Source organism: Poecilia formosa, unplaced genomic scaffold (genome assembly GCF_000485575.1).
Source record: "Poecilia formosa unplaced genomic scaffold, Poecilia_formosa-5.1.2 Scaffold65, whole genome shotgun sequence".
Classification (NCBI taxonomy): Eukaryota; Metazoa; Chordata; class Actinopteri; order Cyprinodontiformes; family Poeciliidae; genus Poecilia; species Poecilia formosa.
This window is the reverse complement of record NW_006800004.1, coordinates 1,346,376-1,356,962: the sequence shown is the minus strand read 5'-3', so window position 1 is coordinate 1,356,962 and position 10,587 is coordinate 1,346,376. Positions and strand designations below refer to the sequence as shown.

The 10,587-nt window shown below is 40.2% G+C and overlaps 1 protein-coding gene across 5 annotated transcripts in view; it reads left to right on the top strand.

Annotated features, from left to right (window-relative positions):
* The first annotated feature begins 2,329 nt into the window (after positions 1–2,329).
* Positions 2,330–10,587, top strand: part of cunh19orf44 (chromosome unknown C19orf44 homolog) — a 10,609-nt gene continuing 2,351 nt past the window's right edge. The window contains exons 1-10 of one of the 5 annotated variants that reach the window (XM_016672737.1): positions 2,330–2,746; positions 3,677–3,838; positions 4,320–4,441; positions 4,523–5,018; positions 6,830–7,157; positions 7,280–7,291; positions 9,156–9,217; positions 9,323–9,545; positions 9,594–9,869; positions 9,961–10,050. In XM_016672737.1, coding sequence (XP_016528223.1) covers positions 2,627–2,746; positions 3,677–3,838; positions 4,320–4,441; positions 4,523–5,018; positions 6,830–7,157; positions 7,280–7,291; positions 9,156–9,217; positions 9,323–9,545; positions 9,594–9,869; positions 9,961–10,050 — 1,891 coding nt within the window. In that variant the 5' untranslated portion in view covers positions 2,330–2,626. Of the gene's footprint in view, positions 2,747–3,676; positions 3,839–4,319; positions 4,442–4,522; positions 5,019–6,829; positions 7,158–7,279; positions 7,292–9,155; positions 9,218–9,322; positions 9,870–9,960; positions 10,051–10,587 lie in introns of all 5 variants that reach the window. The other 4 variants (XM_016672738.1, XM_016672736.1, XM_016672735.1 and 1 more) reach the window with 4 other exon arrangements.

Here is a 10,587-nt window from a genome sequence, read left to right as displayed (position 1 = left end):
AGTTGCCTTGGGGTGGTCTAACAGAAGTGAAGCTGCCATGCGCCGGCTCCACCAGGCCCTCTGACCACCTGCAGGATGCAAGGCAGGTGAAGTGCCGTGCCCAAGAAAGATGAAGCAAGGTTTGTGAGCCAACAATCCAAACTTCCAAAACCATTGCCACCATTTACTGAGCACTATTACATTTTGTTGATGTAATAGTGACGGGGATATTTTCTTGTTCTCAAGACACTGCTTGTCTCTTCCTGTCCTTCATAAATCTAGTCTGAACTGGATTTCAATCAGCCTACCTTAGTGTGGTTGCAAATCATTTGACCATTTTTGTGTGCCCATGTTCCGAAAGCTACTTCCTGCAGAATAAGGCACCATGTCACAAAGCTCAAATCATCTCAAGCTGGTTTTCAAACACTAAACTTCCACAATCACCAGATCTTTATCAACAGAGCATCTTTGAAATGTGGTGAAAGTCAAGACTGGCATCATAAATGTTAAGTCTACAAATCTGCACCAGCTGCATGATGCTTTAATGTTGATATAGATCAAAATTTCTATGGAATGTTTCTGAACCATTGATAAATGTTTGCCATAAAAAAGTAAAGAAGAAAATAGTCTGAAAACTGTATATACCAAATTCTGTCTAATACAGAAGCGGATCAGGTTATATTTTACTATTTTGGATTAATGGACCTCCTGAAGTTGGTGTCGGTCCTCAGCAGATTATGCTGAGTTGGAGGTAGAGCTGGAAGCACCCAGAGCACAGGTGCAGGTTTTGGATGAGTTCGAGCTCTCAAAATTTCTGACTCGCTGAGAGCACATTAAGTACCCACATCCTTTTAACCACTACTTGTCTCTTCCTGTCCTTCATAAGCAAACTATGGACAGGCACTTCCTCAGACACTTTTCCAAATAATTATGGAAAAAACAGAAAAGCTTTTCATGTCTATTTCAGTGGTTGTGCATGCATGTAATGGAAAAACGAACGCCATGAGTGTTTGCGTGTGTGCGTGTGTGTGTGTGTGTGTGCATGTGTGTTTCATCCCCTCTTGAGACCAAGAGGCTCCAGAGATGAGAATGACTGAAAAAACTTAACTAGCAAGATAAAGTAGACTAATACATAGTGGACTTTTAATCTTTTTTTTTTATTATTCTGATCTGGAATTTTAACAGCTTACATACTCTGAGTGTTAAACTCTGTGAGTGTGTCAAAAAGACTAAGCCACCCACAGCCTCCCGAGGTTCAACAACCCATCCCTGCGTCTGGCCTGGCAGCCTGGCCAGGCCCTAAGCATTGGATTATTTTGTTTATCCCTCACCCAGATCTGGACACACATAATCAGAGCAATAGCAGAATCTCGTGGCCAACCCAAATACATTGTTTTGTGAAAAGAAAGATCACAAGGTGAGCTTAGTACACTTATTTTAAGGCACTTAGGGGTCTATTGCTACTTAGATTTTCACAGTTGTCCTGATAACCTGGGCCTAAACTGATAAGAAAAAGTAAGTAGAAAAATAAAAACTCAATTCTAGGACTTTTTCTTACCACCATTCTGTTGTGGAAACAATAATAAAATGCAAATATATTTGCATATGATTTCCACAAAAGAATGGCCGTAATCATACAAACATCATTTTTATGATTAGGCTGCGACTGCATGTTTTTAGTCTTGATTTGGCATAAATGCAGGTTTCATTCAAGAAGACATTTTGTCTTCTCTGTAAAAACTGTGAAATTTTTCTTTATATCAAAACTTAGAATTGCCTCCAGCAAGCAACTGTTTCTCATTAGCTGAGGGTTCAGACCCTCTGTATGAAGCAAAGCGTAGAACAAGGGGTGGTTTTCTACCTGGCTAACATTATCTTTACCAGATTGCAGAAGTGGAAAGGATTTCCCCTGATGAACATGAGATCCAAAGCAAGGCCTTATTTTATGTTGAACATTGAATCTCAACATTATGGCTTTCCGTTTCATAAATATGGCTTTGAATCTCATAATTTTCCTTTTGAAGGTTGAAATTATGACTTTGTATCACAAAGTCATGACTTTAAGAGCTGAAATTATGATTTTCTGTTGGGGTTTTATTTCTTCTTTCATTGCAGAAATGAGCTTCCATTACAGTGTCCCCTGGGGAGTCTAAAAAAAACTCTTTTAAATGTTTTAAAGAATGTTTTTCCAATGTCTCAAGACGAATTAAAACTCTTAATAGAAAAAAAAAACATCCTAAAAGGAGACGCATGAAAGACTGACTGATTCATGCACTAACACGTTCAAACTGTAGGTGGCGCTACTAATCTGATTTCGTCCTACGTTCAATATCAAGAAGAAGAACAGAACCTCTTCCATGGAAACAAGGGATGCCAGTCTGCTGGTATGAGTGAGCGAATCATTAAAACAAGATGAAACTGGTTATATTGTGTTGTTCGGTAGATGATGGTTAGGAGATTTCCGAATGAATCCAAAGAAAGCGCAATATGCAGCTGAAATTAGCTACTACCGATTTAGCTGCAAACTAGCTAGGAATGTTTCTCCTGTGTGGTAAAAACCAAAGAAGAGGAACATGTAAGGGGAAACAACGACTGACGACGTAACGTCCAGAAAGGGTTCGGACAGCTCATGAGAACCAGCTGAAATATGTGGAAAGTAAGCGGTCGGAGTTCGGCTCTGAACCGGGCAGAGGCGCTGCTGTCAGGCAAGAGGAGCAGCACAAGAGACGGAGGAGGCTCCACACACGACTCAACCACCAAAACACAGGTGTGCACTCACAGTCCGGGACGTTTTGAAAATGTGTTTTCATCGAAATCATGGCGCTTCGAAAAGAATATAGATGTTCATTTTAGAAAGATGTGGATAGTGAATTATGCAGTCATACTAATAATTATTTGTAAACATGTCATATTCATAATCCATGAATATTTTTTCTTCTACATGAATATCATCATGGCTACTTCACTTTAGACATATCTAGGAACTTGACAAGCAATACCACACGAAAAAATAAATAACTCTTTCATCTCAAGGTCTTGGATTTCTATGTAGATTGTTCTGTGTGTAAGGTATCAGCAGGAGCTGAAACTAGAACGATTAGTGGGATCAGATCCTCATATCAATGAAATGATTGATGTAAGAATCATCATTACATTGAGGTTGAGGTGTTTCAATTTACTTTTAAGAGCAAACAAAATAAACCACTGTACACTTTGTAGGAATTAATTCCTACAAATTGAAGACTTTGGTGACATGCTGTCACCAATAACAAAAAAAATGTCACTGTTCACTTTTATGAAATAAAAAAAAAGAAAAAGAAGTGACTAAATATGCCAACGAGTCAATGTGAGTTTTTATGACATGGAAAATAATAAAACTAGGACAGTCAGAGTTCTTGTTGAACTCTACTATTGTTAGAACCATTTTCAACTGATTGAACTTGTTTAAATTTGCAGAAACTGGAAGCTAGTGCTATTAATTGAAGGTCAACTTGTCAATTTCTTTCCACATACTGTTAGTGACATGTATACTCCTCTGATCTAACTGGTCATGCTAATTGTAAGATGTTAATATTTTATTTATGACAGTAAACATGAAACAAAATGTAAATATTTAATTCTACCCCTCTGCTGTTAAACTGCTTTTTGACAGAGATTAGAACACAAATGAATTTGTTGCATTTCTCCTTGTGTCTAGGGAGCCTCCTTCAGAGCTGGACCTGTTCCTCCAAATAGCCACAACTTGTTCTCTGACCTCAGTGACCTCTCCTCAGACACCTCTGCTTCTAAACAGACTGCTGAATCTCCCAGACTTGCTAATACACAAGAGAACCTTGAGATAAAGGGAGATTCAACCCAGGTGAGTTATAGTAATGTCATCATTAAATACAGTTGAATGTCATGGGAAATATAAAGAGACATTTTTGGTTCCCCTTGTGAAGAGGTGTTCAAATTTACCTTTTACAATCTAGAAGAAAAACAGTAGTGTGTTGGGGACCAGCTGTAAATCAGGTCCTCTCCTGGTCACCAGGTATCCATAACAACCATTATGTTCTATCTGAGTACTAAGTGTTTTTTTTTTCTTTTCTTTTTTTTTTTTGATTGATTGATTTATACAAGAATTAAGATTTTTTTTGTCTTACTATTACAAACATAATCATGTACAGTTTGCTTTGGACAGATGTAATTAAGTTTTAGGGCATAAACTCTCCATGTGAGTTTAGCATGAACAATGGATCACGCTCACTGTTGAGCAAGGTGAAGGATCTATGAAAGAGGGTCTTTCAGTCTATTTACCATTTAACCGAGTCCTAATCTTTGGTCTGATTCCTTTGCTTTAGGATCTCAGACCTCAGAAGTCACTGGCAGAAGGGAGCAGGTTCCTAAAGAAGGCTCCAAAACCAGCTAACAGCAGCCACTCGCCAGTCAGCAGGAACCGAGCACAGGCTGTGGTACAACCAAGGTGAACTCCTGTTCCTATAAAAGCTCTATAAAAGGTCTAACTAGATTGTCAATTGATCTATTTTGGGGTTTCTTTTGTCAGATGTGTGTCATCCTCCCAGGGTGGCTTTCAGGCTCCAGCCTTGCGTAGGCTAGCTGAAATCGAGAGTCGTGTCCGGAGCCGCAAGCAGGAGCTAGAACAGGCTAAGAAGGCTTCAGCAGCTGTCCTCAGTCCAGCCTCGGATGTGGAAATGGCACCAGAAGCAGCCGTCCAGATCAAGGAGGCCTCTGCAGCACTGTCAGCGCAGTTCGACACTGACCAGAGCCAGAGGGAGAACCGTTTCCTCAAAAAGAAAAACCGCAGCAGCTCTGCTCCCCCCGAGGCAACAAGACATGCTGCTGCTGGCGTCGGGTTCAGATCAAGAGCCGGAGATGCTGTTGAAATTTCTGGGGGGTTGGAGAGGAAGCCAAGGAGACCAATGAGCGGTGTGAGTCTGGGAAGTGATGAAGAAGACATGAGGAAACTGCTTGGAGACTCAGTAGAATCGATCAGCATGTCCGGACCCGGGAGATCTTCATCTGTGAAAAGACCAGACAGGGTAGGTTTGCTTTCACTTTGTCTAATTTAATCTCTTTGAGATAATTCAGCTATAAAACCCCCTGGAAAAAAATCTGTCTTTATGTGTTTATGGTCAAACAAGAAATTGCACTTTAAATATGTGACTGTTTGCACAGGTCAGTGTTAGCCCCGCCCACAGCCCCGCCTCTTCACTTTATTGGACGATTTGATGGACAATATTATTTTGTGGTAATTCTGCAGCAACAGGAATCATGAAATATTTAATTATATATTTCATAAATTACCTACATTGGCTACTGTCAGTTTGCATTTTAATAATTTAGTGACATATTTAATAAATTACGTGTGTATTAAATGATTTAGCCATTTTTTAAACACTTACTTATTTCTTGGTAGATTTAAATAATGATTTAAGGATGTATTTATTTGATAATTTTGTCCCCTTTGGCCCTCCATACTGCTGCTCTCTTATGGAAAAAAAATATGATCATTTTGGTCAATATTAAAAATATTCTAAACTATTGATTACTGGAAAAAAATGTGTGCATTTCACTTAAAAAAATATCAAATTGCATTAAACATTTTCTGAGAAATGTCTGCATTAAACGGTTTCTGAGACATTCTTGTATAATGTAGTATTTATTCAAATGTAGATTTTTATGTAAATATTAAACAGATCCTCTTCCCACTACTCATTCTTGGTGTGGAACATGCCAACCTAATGGAAAAAATACTTGTTTATTTGCTTTTGTGATCATTTGGATCAAAATTGAACAATTCATTTGATTAATTAAGCTCTATTACTTACCAATTTCCAAAGAATTTGAAGTCAGCTATTCTTCAGTTTATACAAGTGAAAACTTTTCCAGGAGTGAATGACTCAGTGGGTTCACCACAGCGTCAGTCTGTGAAACGCTAAAAGTCTGATGCTGAGCACAGCAGCAAACTTCCATGGGAGCAGGATAAAACAGATGGATGAGAGTGCTGAATAAGCCGGTTGAGGTCTGGACCCCAACCTTACTGAATCAGTGGAGGTGGGACCTGGAGACGCCGCCGCCTGATGTGGGGCCACTAACCTCAGTTACCTGAAGCAACAACAGAAAGAGAAAGAGAACTGCTGTGGACGTCCTCCACAGCAATGTCACAGACTCATACATTCACAACAGAGACGGTGAAAATTACACATTCATGGAGTTAGTTTTTTTGTTTGTTTGTTTGTTTTGAGGTAGTAAAGTGTTAAAAGTAGTGATTTTAAACTGAAAATTTTGGATTTCTTTTTGTTTTTGGTAACACTTTATTTGAAGGGGTGTGCATAAGACTGACATGACACTGTCAAAAACATGACATAACACCAGTCATGAACACGAATGAGTCTTTATGAATGTTTATGACTGTTGTCATGAAGTGTCATTCGGTAAATAATGACACTTTTAATGCAAAGTTGCTCCAAAAGTTGCATTGAAAGTCCATTAAAAATGCCAACTTTGCATTAAATTATCATAATTTACAAAATCATGCAACGTTGGTACTTTTAATGCAACTTTTACAGCAAATTTGTATTAACAGAGTCATTATTTATCGAATGACACTTCATGACAACTGTCATAAACATTCATAAAGACTTCTTTTTAGTTTCATGACAGGTGTTATGTCATGTTTATGACAGTGTCATGATGTCAGTCTTATGCACACCCCTTCAAATAGTGTTACCTTTTCTTTTTTTTTTACCTGGGTTGTTTCACTGAATCCATCAGGGGATTTTGGTGAAGCTGTACTGCTCTGAAAACCTGAGCAGATTTAAAAGCCTGGCTGTTCTTCCCTCTCATGCAGACACTCAGCAGTCCCAGTGAGGAGGATGAAAGGCAGGCTGCTGCCCACCCTTCACCGCCCTCTCCTTCCTGTCACAGCTCTCCGTTCCGATTCACCGGCCAGGCCCGGGCCCAGTTCAGTCCTTCGGCGCTGTCTCCATCACCCCCTTCCCCCCACCGCCCCTCCACCACCCCAGAGAGGCAGGGCTCCACTCAGAAGGCAGAGGGTCCGCGGCGCTGCCACTCATCCTCGTCAAGCCATGCTGAAGTGCTTTCTCTGGAGGAGCTGTTCCCTGTGGAGCCGGGATCTGAGCATCCACACAGTCACATGAGTTCAGCTTCTTCAGAAGGTGAGAGGGGCCCATCAGGGGAGGAGAGCAGCTTTACCCCTTAGTTTGACTGAAAGCAGAGAAGGTCAGACATCAGTAGGCTTTAACATTATTCTCGTCCCTCTTCCTCTCATGCATCCCAGAAGGCCCAGGAGGTACGTCCATTTTTCCTCTCTTGAACCAACACACTGTGCCTGGTGGATTATTAGTGTTTTGGAGAAGTTTTGTTCTTCTAGAACAGCTGGATTTGTTCTTAAAATTAAACAAACCCTATTAATTATTTCGACTTCTGAGCTCAAGTGATTGGACTGGATTTTATTTAGGAGTATCAGAGTAAAGGGGGGCTGAATTAAGTCTATACAGAATTTCATGATTATAATGTTTTCACAGTGAAAGTGTGTCCAATTTTATTTTTGCAAAGGATTGTTTAGGATGCAACAATTGTTGACCATAATACTATTTGTGATAAATAGGATTATTTAATCAGTTTGACAATGCTGAGGAATTTAAGTTATACAAAAACAAACAATAAAAAGTGAAATCTTCAAGAAGGTAAGGCAAGTTTCTTAGTGCAGCACATATCAGCAATAAGGCAGTTCATGATAAAAATGACAAATAAGACACAAGTTGAAAAACAGATGTTATGATGTTGCAGTTATCCTAAACAGGTGAGTTTTCAGCTTTGATTTGAAGGAACTCAGTGTTTTGGCTGTTTTGCAGTTTTCTGGAAGTTTGTTCCAGATTTGTGGACTATAGATGCTGAATGCTGCTTCTCCATGTTTGGTTCTGGTTCTGGGAATGCAGAGCAAACCAGACCAAAATACATACTTAATGTATTGTGATGCTAAGCTGTTCAGTAATTTATAAAATAAAATGTTTTTAAAGTCCATTCTCTGAGCTTCAGGAACTGTAGAACTAGGTGATGTGCTCTATCCTGCTGGTTTTAGTCAGGACTCCAGCAGCAGTGTTCTGGATCAGCTGCAGCTGGAGGATTGATTTTTTTAGGCCAACCTGTGAAGATACTGTTGCAGTAATCAGTGTGACTAAAGATAAGCTCATAGATTTTGCTGAGTCATTAGTTCTTTACTTCTGGAAATGTTCTTCAGGTGATAGAAGGCCAACTTTATAACTGTCCTTATGCATCTCTAACAGTTCAGGTCAGAGTTCATCGCTACACCCAGATTTCACTCTAATTATTAGTTTCCAGCTGTAATAGCTGAAGCTGTGTGCATCGTTCCTCTTTAGGTCCAAAGATAATAACTTCAGTTTTGTTTCTGTTCAGCTGAAGAACATGGTGGTGATACCAGTACTGTGGTTGAACTTTCCTCAGATCAGTCTCTGAAAGTATCTCACTAAAGTTACTTCAACCAAAAAGGATAAAACTTCTGCCATTATTCATAAAGAACTCAACATTTAATTGAGTGTCTTAATTTTTCCACAACTATTCCAAGTATCACGTGTTCTTAAAGACTACACTGAACATTGGAAACAGAGAAGAGAAAGTAAAATGTGGATTTATGGTATCTGATCCAAGCGCCTCCATTTTCCCAATCTGAATTCAGATCCCACAACGTGCATTTCAATCACACAACATCCCTCTAAAGCAGTGGTGCCCAAATTCAGTCCTGAGGGCCGGTATCCTCCATGCTGTAGTTCTCTCCCTGGTTTAATGCACCTGGATCAAATGATGGCTCATTAGAAGGCCTAAGAAGAACATTGACATGCTGAAATGGTTGTTACTACCACCAGAGAGAGAACTAAAACATGCAGGATGCCGGCCCTCGAAGACCGACTTTGGGCACCACTGTCATGTTCCAACCACCAACATTAAAGTTGGTGGTTGGAACATGACAAAATGTGAAAGGTTTAAGGGGTGCGAATACTTTTTCAAGACACTAAGTTCTCAAAACAGAGCTGCTAAAACTGCAAAGATGCTACATCCATCTGAGACATCAGCATACGTCAACATCTGAGGCCTCATTTATTAAGAGAAAACTATTTTCTGTTGCTTTTCTGCAGAGATCAGGGTCAATGTGATGACTCTCGATGAGCTGATTCCCTGTGAAACGCCAGAAAGACAGGTGGGAACAAAACGTGATGGAAAATCAGTGTAATGATGTCAACTTAATCAAAAAAAAAAAAAAAAAAAAGCTTCGATATTAACCCATGTTAACTTTTTGTTCCAGAGCTCATTAGATTACCAAAAGACTCATTTTACTGATTTGGTCTTGGTGCCAATGCAGAATCAAAATAAAATGGCCGACGCTGTTCCTGGATCCCAAAGTAGACGCCAGTTGTCACCATGGGAGGAGGAAGAAGAGGCGGCGGTGGACTATCACAGCAACTTTGACACTGATTCTAGCGCCAGGCAGATTTCAGAGTACCTAGGAGGAGGTTATGATGAGGAAGCAGAGGTCAGATCAGAAGTCAGATCAAAGATCAGATCAGAGGTCAGATCAGACGTCAGATCAGAGGTGAGATCAGACGTCAGATCAGAGGTGAGATCAAAGGTCAGATCAAAGGTCACACAGGCGGTTTCCAGGACAGACGAGTCTCTCAGGAAGACGGAAGATGATTATTCCAGTACTTTCTCCAGTGTGAGATCAGAATCGTTCAGCAGAAGCAGACGGAGCTTCTCTCAGCATTCAAGAAGGCATGCTTCAGTCAGGAGGAGTTTCAAAGATGCAGCAGCACAGACTTGGCCTGATCCACCAGGTTACTCCTGGTCAGCAGGTCAGTCTGCGTTCTCATTGATATTTGTCAGACTGAGTTCTGATCATGTTCATGAAGCTTTGTCTGAACCTTGGTTCTCGTTGTTCTGAAGGTATGGCTCCGCTGGACCCCATGGTTGGCAGGATCTACATGGGACCCACATTGGTGGCCCCCCATGCCTTCAGTGCAGACAGGTTAGAAGGTACGTTCACTGGCCCCGGGCCAGATTGAGATGCACAACCTCACCTTTGGTACTGAATTAAAGGGAGTTTATGGTTGTTGGGTGGGGGCGGGGATCACAAACCACAGAGAGTTCTCTTTCTGTGAGGTTTGACTAGATCTTTTGAAATCATCACTAAGACAGAGATGATTGGTTTTCAAAAAGATGGGGGAAAACCTTAGATAGTTCATCTATGCTTTCTGATTGTCTTTTTGAAGCTAAAGATGTTCTGCATCGCCATCTATGGGTGGAATGCTGCGTTTGCAGGTTGTAGTCGTCTCTTATGACAATAAGAGACTACTTTTAGTTATTGCAGCATCCAGCTTTCAGATTCCTGCTCTTGTTTCATATATAAATATAGCATGCTCTTATATTCTATTCATGTACTTTGTTGTAGCTCTATCTACTTTATTAGGCAATCCACTGTGGAGCTATGCAGACTAAGAATAGGTCATATTTAAGGTAAAAACCTAAAAATCTGTATTATTTATGTATGATCTTCTCACATTTTGGCTGCTA